Source organism: Emys orbicularis, chromosome 8 (genome assembly GCF_028017835.1).
Source record: "Emys orbicularis isolate rEmyOrb1 chromosome 8, rEmyOrb1.hap1, whole genome shotgun sequence".
Lineage (NCBI taxonomy): Eukaryota > Metazoa > Chordata > Testudines > Emydidae > Emys > Emys orbicularis.
Window position 1 is genome coordinate 75,726,279 of NC_088690.1, and position 18,296 is coordinate 75,744,574.

Sequence of the window (18,296 nt, forward strand, 5' to 3'; positions counted from 1 at the left end):
CAGCCACTCCTCAGCCCCTGGGAGTTCAGAGCCAACTACCCCCATAGCCACCCCCCTTCACAGAGATACCTCCCCGCCCCCCTCCGGAGACAGTTAGGGACCCCTTCACTTCCTAGCAGCCCTGCCTTCCCGCCCACACTCAAATTAGGAGAAAGAGAGAGTGTGACGTCCATGTGTATGTTTACATACGTTTTATGTCTAGACAAACGGACTCAAATTAGGAGAAAGAGTGAGTGTGACGTCCATGTGTGTGTTTACATACGTTTTATGTCTAGACAAACGGAAAGATAGCTCTTCTACCTGTGATTGTCTCCTGCCACTGCAGAGGCTCTTTGGTCTAATCTCTAACGCCTATCCCCTATAATATAGGCAGGCCCTCTCAGAGATCCAGAGAGGCCCAGGCCACTTCCAGTTTTTGGGGCCCCTTTCAACAGTACTTGATCCACCACCAACCAGCTGATCTGAGAGGACACATTCATCATGGTCTAAGCTTGTGCCATCAGAACTGATATATTTTTATTAATATTTATGAACATTTTAAACTCTTTAATATGACAAAATTTATAATAGTTAACAAAAAAATATGTCTTTTACCAAATCACATCTCTTATTTGCTTAAATTTGCAACTCTAAGCTGAGAGAGTGTGTCACATTTTGGTTCTATAGGGATGTGCATAAAAACAAGTTGCAAAACTTATCAAATGCCAAAAAAATAACAAATGTCTAAATCTGAGTCCCCGTTTGAGTTTGAGGCCCAGGCCAAATGGCCCTCCTGCCCCCTCCCCCTCCCCCACCCCCATTGGCCCTGGATATAGGGGATGGGGAAGAAGCCTTCCCACATTTATCAACATGAATCCCTACCTGTCTTTCTACCCACAAGGCCACCGCCAGGGCAATCTGTGGAGCCCCAAACAAAAGCAAGGCAGCAGCTTGTCATAGGAAAGGGATACAGAATGGTTGGCTGGCCTCTTTCCCTCTCCTCGTTCTAGGTGCTAGAAGGGAAAACAGGGAATGAACTGCCTTCCTAGCCAGTCTCACTGCTGAGTTGCCTAGACTTCTAGTCCTACTGCTGCTGCTGCAAAGCTAGAATGCATCAGCTCATGAGTGTTAAATCAGCACACTCTGAAAAGCACGCACTCCCCTCCCCCAGTGTTTTTTTGCTTACAGCTGGTTCTATCAGTGTACTTCTACAGTTATGTTGCCTTCCTTCTTGAAGACCGTCTTCTCTGCCCCCCTTTAATTCATTCTTGCTGCATTACCCTCCCCACTCTTTTAGGGATTATTTCCTCTCACTGATGTCTCTCCTTCCTTGATCCCCTCAACCACTGCTGTAACAGCCCTACCCTGCCACTAGCTCCACTGGTTGAATTTTGCAAGTTACACCCATGAACTATGAGATTATTTAACATGGGCTTCAGTTTATTTTACATAATAATATACAGGCAAACAGTGAGGCGAGTGCAACTAGAACTGTAGGGAGAGGTTCAGGAGAAGAAATAGTAGTTGCATTTGTTTTCCACTACTCCTTTTAGACTCATATTCAAGTACCAGCAAGACCCAAGTTCACATAGTTTATCAGAACTGACAAAATCACAGGCGATGGTGCAATGGCTATATTTTGATCAATGTGTACAAGACACACAAAAACATTGCTAACAGAGAGAAGCAGCAACACAGATCATCATTAGGGTCAAGATTTTTTTTTTTTAATGGGCATCTAAGTTAGGTTCCTACATCCAAATATAGGGACTTAAATAAGTGGTCTCATTTTCAAACATGCTGAGCAACCAACAGATTCCATTGACTTCAGTAGTCACTGCTGGGAGGCACCCAAACATGCTTATTTTTGAAAGTTAGACAAATGTAGGCCTATTCAGACCAGGAAGGCCAGTGGGAGCTTCTGTGTGGTCAGCATGTTTGAAAATCTGGCCCCTTCAGATATGTGCCCAAATGGGAGCAAAGCTCTTTTGAAATCTGGCTCCAGTTTTTTTTGCGGGGGGGAGAGGGCGGGGGGTTACCTAAGTATGGATTTTGCAACCTACTCATCCACAGAGATAAAAAAAAAGACAACATGCTGCTCTGGAAAAAAGGGACGAGGAATCTCCTCAAAGGGAGGAGGAGGGGAAGCCATAGCCAAGGCTGGGAGGATTGTGGCCACCACTCACAAGAGGAAATGAAGGGTGGTGGTGGCCGGCGATTCCCTTCTAAGGGGGACAGAGGCATCCATCTGCAGGCCTGACCTTGCATCCTGGGGTGGGTGTGCTGCCTGTCAGGGGCCCATAGCCAAGATACTACAGAAAGATTGCGGAGGATTATCCAGCCCTCTGACTACTACACCATGCTGCTCATCCAGGTGGGCACTAATGAAACTGTGAGGTATGGCCTGAGCATATCAGAAGTGACTACAGGACTCTGGGGGTGAGGGTGAAGGATCCTTCTGGTCGAGGGTAGGTATCCAGGTAGAGACAGACATATCCTGAAAGTAAATACATGACTGCATGGATGGTGTCACCAGGAGGGCTTCAGCTTCCTTGACTATCAAATCTTGTTCTAAGAAGGACTGTTGAGCAAAGATGGGGTCCACCTGTCAAGGGGAGGAGTATCTTTGGATAGAGACTGGCTAACCTAGTGAGGCAGGCTTTAAACTAGGTTTGATGGGAGCAGGAGAAAAAACCCACAGGTAAGTCCAAAAAATGGATACCTGGGTGAAGGGTCAGAATCCGGGGGGAACATGGGAAATTGCAGCATGGACAAAAGAGAGACAAGAGGGACTATATTAGGGGGAATCTAATAAACATCTTAGATGTCTGCATATTAATGCAAGAAGTATGTGGAATAAACAGGAAGAACTAGAAATACTAGTGAATAATCACAAATATTATATAACTGGCATTCTAGAAACTTGTTGGAATAATTCATATGACTGGAATATTGGTATAGAAGGGTACAGCTTGTTCAGGAAGTACAGGCAGGGGGAAAAGGGAGGAGTTGTTGCCTTGTATATCAAAGACGTATACACTTGCACTGAGGTTGAGACTAGTGGGAAGCAGACCTGTTGAAAGTCTTTGGGTAAAGATAAAAGGGGTAAAATACAAGGGGGATGTCATGGCAGAGTCTACTAAAGACCACCTAACCAGGAAGAAGTGGATGAGACTTTTTTAAACAACTAACAAAATAAACCAAAATACAGGACTTGGTGATGATGGGGGACTTCAAATACCCAGACATTTGTTGGGGAAATAATTTAGCAGGGCACAGATTATCCAACAAGTTATTGAAATGCATTGGAGACAGAAGGTGGAGAAAGTAACTAGGGGAGAAGCTATTCTGGATTTGATTCTGACAAACAGGGAGGAACTAGTTGAGAATTTGAAGGTGGAAGGCACCTTGGGTGAAAGTGACCATGAAATGATAGAGTTCATGATTCTAAGGAATAGTAAGAGGGAAAACAACAGAACAAAGACAATGGATTTCAAGAAGGCAGACTTTAGCAAACTCAGAGAATTGGTAGGTAAGATCCCGTAGGAAGCAAGTCTAAGGGAAAAATGGGTTCCAAAGAGTTGGCATTTTTAAAAGAGATATTATTAAGGGTACTAGAGCAAACTAAACCAATGCATTGGAAAGATAGGACGTATGGTAAGAGGCCCCCTTGGCTTAACCAGGAGATCTTCAGTGACCTGAAACTCAAAAAGAGTCATACAAGAAGTGGAAAGTAGGTCAAATTACAAAGGATGAATATATATATAAAAAACACAAGCATGTAGGGACAAAATTAGAAAGGCCAAGGCAAAGAGCAAGATTAAACTAGCTAGGAATATAAATGGTAACAAGAAAGCATTTTACAAATATATGGGAAGCTAGAGGAAGACCAGGGACAGGATAGGCCCATTACTAAATGAGGAGGGAAAGACAATAACAGAAAATGTTGATTACCTGTTCTAGTCATTCCCTTTGAAGCACTTGGCATTGGCCACTGCCGGAAGACAGGATATTGAGCTAGATGGATCGTTAGTCTGACCAACTCTGGCCATTCTTATGTTCTTTTCTTTTTTGTTTCAGTTTTCACCACAAAAGTTAGCAAGGATCAGACAACTAACATAGAGAACAAAAGTGTAAATGGGGCAGGATCTGAGGGTAAAATAGAAAAAGAACAAGTTAAGAATTACTTAGACAAGTTACATGTCTTCAGATTGGCAGGGCCTGATGAAACACATCCTAGAATGCTTAAGGAACTGACTGAAGAGATCTCTGAGTCATTAGCAATTATCTTTGAGAACTCATTGGAGGACTGGAGAGATACCTGAGGACTAGAAAAGCACAAATATAATACCTATCTATAAAAGGGGGAATAAGGACAACCCAGGGAATTATAGACCAGTCATCTTAACTTTGGTACCTGGAAAGATAATGGAGCAAATAATCAAATGATCAATTTGTATCCACCTAGAAGATAATAAGGTAATAAGCAACAGTCAACATGGATTTGTCAAGAACAAGTCAAGTCAAACCAAGCTAATATGCTTCTTTGACAGAGTAACAAGCCTTGTGGATGGGGAGAAGCAGAAGGTGTCATATATCTCAACTTTATTAAGGCTTTTGATACTGTCTCACATGATCTCATAAACAAACCAGAGAAATAAAGCCTAGATGAATCTACTAGAAGGTGGATGCACAACTGTCTGGAAAACCATTCTCAGAGAGTAGTTATCAATGGTTAACAATCGAGCTGGACGGGCATATTGAGTGGGGTCCTGCAGGGATCTGTCCTGGGTCTGGTTCTATTGAATATCTTCAAAAATGATTTGGATAATGGCATAGACAGTACACTTATAAAGTTTGCAAATGATACCAAGCTAGGAGGGGTTGCAAGTGCTTTGGAGGACAGGATTAGAATTCAAAATGATCTTGACAAACTGGAGAAATGGTCTGAATTAAACAGGAGTAAATTCAATAGGGGAAAATGCAGTGTACTACACTTAAGAAGGACAAATCAATTGCACATATGCAAAATGGGAAATGACTGCCTTGGAAGCAGTACTGCAGAAAAAGACAGGGGGCTATAGTGGATCACAAACTAAATATGGGTCAACAATGTAATCCTGTTGTAAAAAAAAAAGTGAACATCATTCTGGGATGTATGAGCAGAAGTGTTGTAAGCAGGACACAAGAAGTAATTATTCCACTCTACTCAGCACTGATAAGGCCTCAGCTGGAGTATTGTGTCCAGTTCTGAGCACCACACTTCAGGAAAGATGTGGACAAATTGAAGAAAGTCCAAAGGAGAGCAACAAAAATGACAAACGATCTAGAAAACATGACCTACAAGGAAAGATGGAAAAAATTGGAGAAGAAAAAGACTGAGGGGGGACATGATAACAGTCTTCAAGTACAGAAATGGTTGTTATAAAGAAAAGGGTGACAAATTGTTCTCTTTAGCCACTGAGGACAGGACAAGAAGTAATGGGCTTAAATTACTGTCAGGCATAGGTGCTGGAACTAGGGGTGCTGCAGCACCCCCTGGCTTGAGGCAGTTTCCATCATATATAGGGGTTACAATTTAGCTCAACAGCTCTCGGCACCCCCACTATACAAATTGCTCCAGCATCCCTGCTGTCAGGGAGATTTAGGTCAGACATTAAGAAAAACTTCCTAACTGTAAGGGTAGTTAAGTACTGGAACAAATTAACTAGGTGGGTTGTGGAATCTCCGTCACTGGAGGTTTTTAAGAACAGGTTAGAAAAACACCTGTTAGGGATCGTCTAGATAATACTTAGTCCTGACTCTGTGCAGGCAACTTGACTAAATGACTTAACGAGGTATCTTCCAGTCCTACATTTCTATGATTCCATTTGAAAAAATTTATCACAGTATTTTGAGCTCCTCCAATAAAAGGCATGTTAGAAGTGAAAAATAATATTAACCATTTTTAATTTTTGAAATTTGAAGTTATTTTATCAATAACATATGAGGCATTAACAAGACCATATAAAGAACATTACTAGATGAATTACTATGATCATGATGTAATTCAATAGATTTAGGACCAAAGACACCAAAAGTTTGGCAGGATATGACAGATTTTGAAATAAAATGTGAGTCTATGAGTGACACATAAATAAAATACTGTGTGCCATTTTTGCATGCATTTAATAATTTTTCCTTCCCATTGATCAATGCAAGTTTGGGTGCTAAGTTCTTCTGAACATCTGTCCCCTAATTTTCAGAAATTCTGATTACCAATGACATCCAAATTCTGACCATTAGATTTAAGACTCACAATACACATAAATATTGTTATTCCCATTTTACAGATTAATCCCACACTGCAGCACTGTCTACAGTAATGTGTACATAAATATAGCATAGTACCTCCTTTCTTAAAATATTAGATTTACACAATTGTGTACTGACTACACTTCTGCTTTTAACTGAGATAGTGAAACTGAGTGTGTTCTGATTAAATGTCCCCTGGGTAGATTTAAATCAAAATAAAATTTTGTGATGGTCATGATAACTTTAGTTATCTCTATGAGATGATACACTTAGTAACGCAGAGCCAGTCCTGCAGTCCTTATTCAGGAGAAACTCCCATTGAGGAAGGATCTCTAGTAACATGGATTTTTCCAGTAAAAGGCAAAGGTTTTTAAAAGGCATTTCAGTATCCATTGAGTTAACGTTTTGCAATTTTTAAAAGTAGACCCCATTAAGAACCAGATTCTAATACCCTTACTCACAATGAACATCATCTTATACTATTAGTGGTTCCACTGACTTCAACTAAATGTATTATTCAACATGAGCAGAATATCAGAATCTGACCCTAAGACAAAACCATCCAATGATAACATATTGGGCCCAAATCTTCAGCTGCTGTATATGCCCAACTCTTATTGAAGTTAATGGATATTACATGCATGCACCAGACACAGGCCCATTTAGGCCTTGTCTACACACACAGTATGTAGTATTCCTTTAATGATACCGGCATTGTTAAAACAGTGCAACTTCTCTAAAGTGCATATAATTATACCAATATAAAAGTGCTTATATTGGTATAGCATATTCCTGTACAGGAAGGGAAGAAGCTAAACCAGTATAAGACACCAGTATATGGATATAATGGCACCCACACTAGGGGATTCACTGGTATAACAATTTTGGTTAAAAAAAAATTACACTCCTAATTGAAATAATTATACCAGTATAAAATCTGTGTATAGACCAGGCCTTGGTGTCAGGAGACTATGTCATGAGCCTAAATAATATTCCTCTGTAATTTTTTACCCAAGAGAGGGATATAACTTTACATAGCTGACTCAATCTTATACAATATTTTTATTAACGACTTTGGCACAAAAAGAAGGAGTGTCTTAATGAAATGTGCTAAGGATACAAAGTTGAGAGGCATTGCTGTCACAGAGGAGGATTGGAATATTGTAAAGAAATATCTGGATGACCTTGAAAACTGGAATAACAGAAATGGGATGAAATTCAAAAGTGCAAAATGTAAGGATATGCACTTAGGGTCTAATAAAAATAATTTCTGATACAAGCTGGGGGCTTATCAGCTCAAAGCAACAGAGTAAGAGAGAGACGTGGGTGTGTTGGTCGATCTCAGGATGACTATGAGTAAGGCTATGGGTCGGTCATGGACATCAAGGATTCTGTGATTTACATGACCTCCATGACTTCAGCCCTGGGTGTCAGGGCTCTGGCTGTCAGCCCCAGGTGGCAGGTCTTCGGCTGTCAGCCCCACACTCTGGGGCTTGGGCTTCCCTGATTTATTGTTTATTGCCAACATCCTGTCTGTGAGTTTTACTAAAAATACCTGTGACAAAATCTTAGCTTTAACTATGAGCTACCAATGTCATGTGGCTGCAAAAAAGGCAAATGCAATCCTAGGATATTTTAAGTGAGGCATTTCCAGTAGAAATAGAGAAGTATTAATGCCATTGTACAAGGCACTGGTAAGACCTCTTAGTTAATGAATGTTGGGCTGTAGTTTTGATCTCCCCTTCCTCTGAAGCATCAGAGATAGCCATGGCCAGAGATGGAATATTGGAAGGGTTGAGTCAGTGCTCTGAGGCACAGGTGCTGGCTTCCTCCTTGCCCGGGGAGTGCTCAACCCATGCTCCACTTCAGGCCCCATCCCCATCCAATCCCCAAGACCCCATCCCCACCCTGCCTCTTCTTGCCCCTGCTCCGCACCAGGCCCCACCTCCACTCTATCCCTTCCCCCAAACCCCAACCCCTGCCCTTCCTATTCCCGCCCTGCCTCTTCCCGCTCAGTTCCATCCCCTCCCCCGAGCATTCCCCATCCCTGCTCCTCCCCTCCCCCCCAGCACCTCCTGCATGCCACAGAACTGCTGATCCATGGTGGGAAGGAGGCGCTGGGAGGGAGGGAGAAGAGTTGACTGACAGGGCCACCGGTGGGCAGGAGGTGCTGAGAGGGAAGGGGAGGCGCTGGCTGCTGGTGGGTGCTACTCTATAAATCTTGTATTTTGTTGTCTACAACTTGATTTGCCTTATTCAGAATTAAATCAAATCAATCCACACACTGGATTAGAACATGAAAAGGGCATCCATCAACCACGGGTAACATTATGCCTTATGCAGGAAAAACCTTTGTAGGGGCCAGGAAACTTCCTGAGTTTGAACCTGCAGAGTTTCCTACAGATAATTTGTCCTACTGTAGAGTGGGCTGGAGCACGATCCTCTAACCCCACAGATGTTCTGAGATCCATGGGAAAACCACCAGAGGGTCAATGCTTTTGGACAGAGGCCCACACTACTTCCCCAATCCCCTTCTTACTTGCAGCAGGTTCCCTCAGGATCCCTGTATCCACTGGTTTCCTGCCTGCCCACTTCCCTCTCTCCCTTAGGGAATATGTTTGTGAAGGGGAGTGGTGTTATAGTGTGGAGAAGAAACTCTCAGAAATCAGTATTATTTACAGAGGGAAATACCACTTGTGGATTGCATGGCTATTTAAGGGGGGATGTTTGAAGGGGAATAACGTCACAGATTGTGTCCCTCTCTCTGATAAGCCTCCACCCTCTCTGCCCACCTATGCTCCCCTCTGCTGAGCCCAAAATATTCACTGGAGTCAAAATGGGGACAGAGTGGTTCTGAAAATAAAAGAACTGGTATTTTTCCAGTGCATATTCTGCATTTTCCTCACACTCCATGGGATTTTCCTGAGAGCATGATCTGCTCTTGCAGCTGTGATTTTCCCCTTCCCTAAATATATTCTTAGATCCCTCCTGAGCTGGTGTGAATTTCTTGTTTCTGGTGCTGCCTTAGACATTTATTTCCATGTTTCAATCATCTTTTGTGCCTGACTTGCTTGTGGACAAGTTCTCTCATGTGTAACTCATCTCTTCTTTCTTTGAAATATTGTGCCAAATTGCTCATTGGTATGAATCTGTTCTTTCATATATATCAGTGTATCTGCTCTTCTCTTTGGTCTGAATCTAATCGGTTCAGAATTTCCTTTTGTATCTCTGAGACAGCTCAAACCAGACTATTTTAAACACTGCTGTTACTGGATGTGGGGCTTCTAGACAACCAGACAAAATGTAGTCTAAATTTTGCCTGTATTTAGGTCACAAACTATTTCTTTTTGCCCAGTAGTGCATTTGCTGTTGTTTTAGAAAATGGTATGCAAAGAGAGACAGCAAGAGAGAGAGATGTGTTGTAAAGGTGGATTCAGACAGACATAATACGTATAATACAAGTACATAGGAAAAATATTTCTTTGTCTTTCTCTGTCTCTGGGGCACATTCAAATATTTCTCACTTTTTCCTCAATATTTAGAATCATAAAGTCATAGAAGCATAGGACTGGAAGGACCTCAAGAGGTCATCTATAGTTCAGTCCCCTGCACTTATGGCAGGACTAAGTACTATCTAGACCAATTTAGCACTAAAGATCTCTGACTACAGAGATCTCTTGTCTACACTAAAGGAAAAGTAGATCTAAGCTACGCAATTTGAGTTATGTGAATAGCATAACTCAAATCGACGTAGCATAGATCTACTTACCACGGGGTCCACACTACACGATGTTGATGGGAGATGCTCTCCCGTTAACTCTCCTTACTCTTCTCAATCAGGTGGAGTACAGGAGTAGATGGGAGAGCGATCAGCAGTCGATTTAGAAGGTCTTCACTAGACCCTCTAAGTCGACCGCCGATGCATCGATCGCCGCATCAGCGATCCTCTGGTAAGTGTAGACAAGGTTGTCTTCTGTTGTACTTTTATGATGACTGCAAAGTCCTTCCAGTAATTTTGTGATTGTAATTTCACATGCTGTAACATTGTAAATGAGAGGACATTAAAGACTTAGATTGCCAAAATAACTTTCACCTTTGTAAATTCACTACAAAGCCTTTCAGTGCCTGTTACTGCCAAATGTTTTGCTGATGGCTTTAGTTAGTGTACTCTCCCTAGCCACCATTATGTCCCTCCACGGAGCTCTGATCTTTGTCATGCTCTTATGCGGACTGTAATTCCTTAGCCCAAACCATCATCAGTGAATTTCAATGTGGTGAACTGAATGTGAGACATACTGGTTCATAAACAGATTCATTTCAGATAATTGTTACCTTGTTATTTTTTTCCTGCATCTTAATATTTCCCCACCCCAGTGTTCATCACTCCTGCAGTTATGCTACTCTTTGGGATGTGATCTTCAACTTTTTAAATGAATATTGAGGAAAAGAATAAATTCAGAAGCTGAACTCTGTGACAGGCTATCCTCCTTTAAGGTATTTTTGTGACCAGGTTGCAGTAACCTCTATTTCTTTCCTTCTCCTCCCCCCACCCCCCGCTCTTTATCAGAGTATTAGCCAATGTATTTTTAATTTATTCTACTATTCTGTTCTGTTAAGGTTCTTATACCACCCTCAGGACCACAGAGCTCTCTTCTAGCTTCCTCCTTTTATAAGTGATATGGCAAAGAGAAAAACTGAATGTATTCTACATGGGAAAGAATACCCCTGTAAGAGCAGAGCATGATGGGAACACTCTCCAGGGTATAAAACAGAGGGTTACCAGAAGGCACCTACTCCAATAAAGATACTGATAAGACCTATAAATGAAGTGTCCTAATGTTTAGTTAGGGGAACCAAGCTCTGAGGATGTATGCTTTGTGGGTGTGGTTTTTTTTTCCTGTCTGACAGTATTTGTTTGTTAGCATTAAGAAACTGGGATTGTTTATTTCCAGAGTGATGCCAGACATTTCATGTTCAGAGCACTGTGATCCTGATGACCCTATGTCACAGAAAATGTCTAGCTAGCTTCCCTACCCTTCTATTAATGCCTTTTATTCTTAGCCAGGTTGTTAATTTTTTATATGTAAATAAATATTTAATTCTATGTTTTATTGATTTTATTTAATTTATTATTTGACTTTTCTTCTTATTCCTTCTTTAAAATTCTGTAATTATAATCAGCTGCTTTTTTATCATGTCCCTATACACAAACTTTACATTGTCTGTATTTCTATCTTTGTTGGGAGGGCCCTTTGCATCTGAGGGTTCCTGAGTTTCTCCATTTTTAATTTATTTCCTTTAAAGTCCAGTTTTACTGTAAGGGCTGGTCTACACTGGGGGGGGGGGTCGATGTAAGATACGCAACTTCAGCTATGGGAATAGCGTAGCTAAAGTCGATGTATCTTATTTTGACTTACCTCAGGTCCTCACAGCGCGGGATCGATGGCTGCGGCTCCCCCATCCACTCCACTACTGCCGCTCGCCCTGGTGGAGTTCCGGAGTCGACGGGAGCGCGTTCGGGGATCAATATATCGCATCTAGATGAGACGCGATATATCGATCCCCAATAGATCGATTACTACCCGCCAATTCGACGGGTAGTCTGGACGTACCCTAAGTTTACTACTCTATCAGTGGTCAAGATCTGGCTCAAACCGCACCCTTGTCTCCCTGACCTAACCCTATTCCTGAAGACAAGACACATTTTGACATCAGGTAGAGTCAAGGTTTGTTTTATTTATCCAATTAAATTGGTTCTTCTGCTGGCCTTGAGTGGTCACTGGCCTGTCCTATGAGTCAGTGGGCCTTTATTGATGACTGTTGGACTTTCTGATTGGATGGCTTCCTAACAGTTGGCTTCTCTTAAATACTTGATAGTATCTCCTTGCGAGCTTGCTCACTGAGCATCACTCCTAGCTGCACGTTCTTCTGTCTGAGTTCTATCTTCCCCCCTTTCCTCTCCCTCTGAATATATCTGTTTTCTCATGCCCCATATTTCTTCCCTCCATCAGCACTCACAGCTCCACCCCTGCTTTCCATATTTTACTTGCTTTGTCCCCTTTGTTTTAATCTGGTCTCTCTCTCTTTCTCCATCAGGTTTCCTCCCACTGCCTATTCTTTTTCCCTTTGCTCTCTGACTAGGGTGACCAGATGTCCCGATTTTATAGGGACAGTCCCGATTTTTGGGTCTTTTTCTTATATAGGCTCCTATTACCCCCCACCCTGGTCCCGATTTTTCACACTTGCTGTCTGGTCACCCTATCTCTGACTTCCTCCTTCTCTTCTCCCCTTTTACCACTCTCCATGTTTCTCTGCCCCATTTTCCTTGCTTAACTTTCTCCACCCCTCCTTCCCCTCCATGATTCTCCCATCTTTATCCTTCCATCTGCTAGCTCTAATCCATCCACCTATTCTTCTACTGCCTTTCTTCTTCCCTTGGTCCTCAAAGAAGGTTTCTTCCTCTTTGATTAATCCCAGGTGACCTCTTTCTTCTCCCTTTGTTTCCTACGTTTCTTTTTCTTCCCATCATATATCCTCTTATAATCTTAGGATTTCTACAAGTGTTCCCCTGTATGAAAGGGATGTTTATTCTGTCCCAGGGAGATGCTGGGGTTAAGTGCATCTGATCTGTGCTTTGCTCTCCATTTGATCCGGGTATCTCAGGCAAAGTAGGAAGCTGAGCACTAAGCACAGGCACTGAACCAACTGAAACTGTGTTTTAGGAATACTATGAACAGTGCTCCCCCACCATGGGTGCACACCCAACATTCCACTCCCACTCCCATAAAAACCAGAGAGACATCCTGGAGACCAGAGTATAAGAATACATCACTCCATCAAAACTACAGGCCAGTAGTGATATCAGGAGAAATCATATTCCTTCCAGCTGAGAACTAGATAGGATTTTCTTCAAGCCTGTGAGAGCCTCTCATTAATCAACCAAAGGGCTTAGAGTTGCATTGTAAGGCTCCCCATCCTTCCCAATGTCTGTGTATATTCACATCATGGTATTCTTAAACATATGTAGTTATTTAACATCCTCCCCACTGCCCATGCCCCATTCTCCACTGTAACGCTAACTAGTTTATTCATCTAAGTGTACAGTATGTCCTGTATTTGATCAGATTTTGCTTTCTAGAATTTCAATGTTTTCTCCTTCATCTTTTGTATTTTTCATCTTCAATCTATTGCAGATCCTACAACTTTCCCAGGCTCTCTGTATTTCCCAATACTAGCTCAATGGTTTATCTTGATTAGTAATAGTTATACTAAATTAGCAAATGATCACATACCAGGCCATAGTCGCAGCGCTTAATTTAGTAAGCCCTATATCTAGGCAATCCTATTTGATTCAGAGCTGCCCATGAAACTGCATAAAAGGATGTTAAAAAGGTCCCCTTTCTTCATCTACACAGCCAGGCTAAGTTTTTGAATTATGGGACAACGCAACTTACACAGAATGTTTAATTCATGCTTTTATTACTTGAAAATTGTTCATTGGGCTGCCTAATAATTTCTTAATGCATCTTCAGTCTACCCAAAATGCAGCAGTCTCTCTGCTGACTAAAGCCCCCCCAAAAAATGAGCAAAGTCATCTCAAATTTCTCACTTTGGCTGTCAGTCCATTTCATGACTGATTTTTTTTTAAACTTATTTCAAGTGCATCTATGGCACCACATTAAACCATTCAACCACGCTGTTAACATCCAGTCAATTTCTCCCCCACATAGAAGACCAGCACAAAGCCTACATGCAACTTCAATCCCATTTTTATGGTTTAAATGGGACTTAAGAGAAGCACAGGTCTTGTGTTGGCCCCCTGTGCAAGAGTGAATTTCACCTACCACAGCATACATCTCACAGCCATCAAAAGATCATCTTAGGATAAAAAATAGAGGCCCAAGTGCACAACCTAAGGGAAGGGTAAAGGAGCTGTACACCACTTTTACTCTCTCCCTCTCTCTCTCACACACACACACACACACACACACACGCAAGGCCAAGTCAACCCATGCTGTAACTCAAGGCAGACTTAGGGGAACTCTAAATCGCTAGCAAGGATCACTAGAGCCCAGCAGCATTCCAGCCATGCCCCCTTCCTCTCAGGCACGTCTCCTGCAACAGAAGTTATAAGGGAGGGTAGCAGGGCTGGCTATTCCAGCTTGGCACCACCAGAAGATTCTCCTATTCATAGGTAACCTTCAGCTGGCCACCTAGGACAGGTTAAGCATGCTAAGCTGTGCTGGAGTCAGGGCCATCCCTAGGGGGATGCGGAGCCCGAGACAAATCACTAGTCTCCTCTCTGTCCGCCTGGCGCACCCACCCAGTGCTCACCTCCTCACCTCCCTCCGCCCGTTTGTTGCTTGCCTCCTCACCCGCCTGCCCGCCTCCCCGCTAGTCTCCTCACTGTCTGTCTGGTGCACCACCACCCCCGTCGCCCGACTGCTGCTCTCCTCACTGTCTGCCACCTGCCGCTCACCTCCTCACCCTGCTTGCCCATCCGCCTTCTGCCTCACATCCCTGCCCACCTCCTCACCTGAATATCAGGACAAATGGCATCCTGATCATACATCGGTTGAGATGTGGGACAAAGGGCTAAATATCAGGACAGTCCCAATTTTATAGAAGTGCAGGGCCCCCCAAAGCGTGGGGCTCAGAGCTGTCACCCCGATTCACCCTACCCAAGGGATGGCTCTGACTGGAATGGTGAAAAGCAGATTTAATGGTGGCCAGGATCTGGCCCCAAAGGCTCTGGTGCCAGATTTTACAAAGAGTCCCCACAGCAATCTCCCAAACTGTTTAAAAAAAGTTTATGAGTGGGGCAGAGTTTAGGACTGGAGTAATAATTTTCCTTTTCAGGATGCCATTTTATGATTGATTATTTTATTGTTGTTTACTTGGTGTGGGGGAAATTCAATCCCACGTTTGTTAAACTCAACAAAGGTATAGTTTAACTAGCACTTTATAGAATAAATATGAGCTACATCATTCCCTCTAGAAGTGTAGGATGCCTTCATGCCTGGGAGTCTCACACTCCCTTGTGGAAAGGGGGCTCAGCCACCTCTGTAACAGTTTCCATCTGTGCCCCCGCTCCCGACCTGGCAGAACTCTCTCCACAGGATGCAGGTTTTTCACTGGGGGAGGGAATCAGAGATTGGCTGGGCCAAGAGGATTAAAAAACTGTCTCCTCTCTGGATCTGCAGAATTTACCTCGGACATGGAAACAGTAATACAGCCTATGTAGCCAAACTGGAGTGCCTGGCCCCATTGCAGATGGGAGGAAGAAGAGTCCCTCCAGCACACCTGTGCAGCCAGGGGGACCCCAGGGACAGGAGTTCATGTAGAGCCACAGGGAGTCTCCACACATGGCTCTGGCCTCCTGCAGAGCCCCCAGGTTCAAGAGTCAGCCCTTACAGCTCCTTCCATGAATGGAGCGAGAGTAACCCAAGCCCCCAACCAAATGATTTGGAGAAATCTCCACAAGGGAACTGTTACAGCTTTTAACATGGAAGGGGTGGATTTGGGCCTCAATACTCCAAAATAATTAATAAACTTTCAGTTTCTTATAACCCCTCTGGTTGCGCATTCAGAAATTTAGATCTTTGCATACAATTCTAACACATACCACAGACTCAAATACTTGGGTAGAAAATGAAGTATTTGATAGCTTTCTTCAGTTACTGTTTAAGGTAATAAAACAGGCTGGTCTAGATGAAAGTGCAGGCACCATAAAACACATATCAATCCTGAGAGAATTTTTATGAGACCACAATGCAATGGTTGCTGCTTCACAGCTTTCTTTAGGTCATGTGGTTGTATAGGAAAGGCTGAGCAGAGAAAGTAGGGCAGAAAATATTTTGTTTGCTAATTCTCAGCAGGCATTTCTGAGCTTAGAAGATTTCACTTCAAATCCTAATAACAAAATCCATCTGCTAAAACTGAATATGTTCTGTCAGGAATTGATTATTTTAAGCATATTACATTAAATACTATGGGCCAAAATCTGCCATCCTTGCTCCTGTTAAGGATTATCTTACTTCATGAGTAGTCCTGTTGATTTCATTACTCAGGAAGAAAGGTAGCAGAATCTGACCCTATTTGATTAACAGACACTTTCAATTAGTCTGTTGTACATTAACATTTCTTCTAAGGGTCCTGTACCTTTATGAGATCCCTGGTTTCCTTTTTTAAAATTATACATGCCAGGTCTTGTTCATTTGTTGTTTATCCCTCCCTCATAATTTATGTTCCTAAACCATTTTGTACCCTTCACTACATCTTTACAATCTCAGCAATGCTTTTCCTTAAATAAGGTTACCAGAACTGCAAATAATTGTATTCTAAATACAGTATGCACTTTGAAGTAATACCTGATGCCAAAGAAACTTCTGCCAGTTGTACTTCTTACTTTATACACTTAACCCCAGGAGCAGTTGTGCTTTCTCATTACTTACAAATATTGTACAAGTGGTTTAAGTGCATTATCCTTAACCACCCCAAGTCTTTTCTATCTACAGTTTGTTATTTTATCTGTATACATTTAATAGTTTGTTGTTTACTAGTAGGCTTTGGCCACCATAACTACCTATTTTTAATTCTATACATTAGCCTAACTTCTATACAATGAAGTCCATTGGCAAATTAATACACAATCTATTCAAATACTTCTGAATGTTCTTAATCTTTCTTTGGTATTTGAACCTCTCCCAAGAAATATTGTCAATATTGAATGTGATATTTTACTAGCTTCTATTCATGTGAGTATGAATCGCTTAAGTGTTGGAATTGTATACAAACCAAACCCAAACAGAATATTCACCTCATTTTGGATTTTAAAAATATTTCAGTATTTCTTTCCCTAGCCTATATCTTCTGATTTCATAAGTCAAAGTAATTGACATAATAGTAAAACATTCCATTAATCCTAGACTGTGTCCAGTATTTTACCTAACAGTAAAGTAATGTGGTCAAAGAATTCAGGCACATTTGCCAGCTATACTATTAGGTATATGATGAACCAACTTTTTTAGTACCCAGGCAAACTCTATATGGCCCGTATTGATTATAACCACAAACAAACAATGATTTTGTGAGCAAGATTTTGCAATGACATAGGATTTCTCTTCCATCAATAAACAGACATACCAGAGCAGGGCATGCTAACTTCAGAGAGCTCCACAGAGATATTGATAACCCCTTCACCTAATGAAAGCAGAAAACTTGTATTTCATTACAATTTTGTCCTCATCATTCCTACAGACTTGCAATGTGTCAGTGATTATTTTGTCGGTGACTCCCTGATTATATTTTCCTTTTTTAATTTGAATTTTTACTGTGCTTTGCTGATTAGCAAAAAATTGAGGGGTGAATGAAGGGAATATAGAGTAAAAGTTGGCTGAGTGGTCCATTAGTTACAAAACCTGTTTACAGACTATAGATTCAGCCCCTCCCCATGCTAACCACCAAAGCCTGAAATGCCTGGGAAGATGCAGTTCAGGAGGACTCTTAGGATCAGCAGCTCTCTGCCTGGGCCCTCATAATCCATAGAAGGGTGGTGAAAGGCAGAAATTTCAGGCTATGGGGAGAAGTAAGAGGAGTCACAGTCTTTGGTTCTGCTGTAGTGCTTATATTCTATAGTAACTGGCAATATATAAATACCTTAGACAGAGAGCCCTCTGCCTTAGTAGCTTTTTCATGGGAAATCTATAAGATCTTGCTTGGAATTACAGAAAGCCTAGTCATGCTTGACCTGTCCACAGACTTCTATAAGGCAGATATGCTTTCTAGAAGGGACTACATTTCATAAAGATTTTAAGAATAACTGGTATTTTACATACTTTATGGAGGTTGTAAATTACATATTTACATTAACTCATGAAGCAATCTGTATCAGTGATCAAAAAGATATAGCTCCTTAACTGGAACACATAAGGCATGATTTTCAAAGAGATTTCAACCTGACTTCTTTTTATATAGACACAAATACTTGTGCATGCACTTTTTAAGATGCAATACCCCTGCAT

General features: G+C 41.9%; 1 protein-coding gene across 1 annotated transcript in view; it reads right to left on the reverse strand.

Moving 5' to 3' along the window:
* The window catches only part of LOC135882779 (protocadherin alpha-C2-like), a 185,729-nt gene that overhangs the window by 102,274 nt on the left and 65,159 nt on the right, over positions 1-18,296 (reverse strand). Inside the window, exon 2 of the mRNA XM_065409802.1 lies at positions 11,491-11,507. Within this exon, the coding sequence (XP_065265874.1) occupies positions 11,491-11,507 (17 nt within the window). The remainder of the gene's footprint in view (positions 1-11,490; positions 11,508-18,296) is intronic.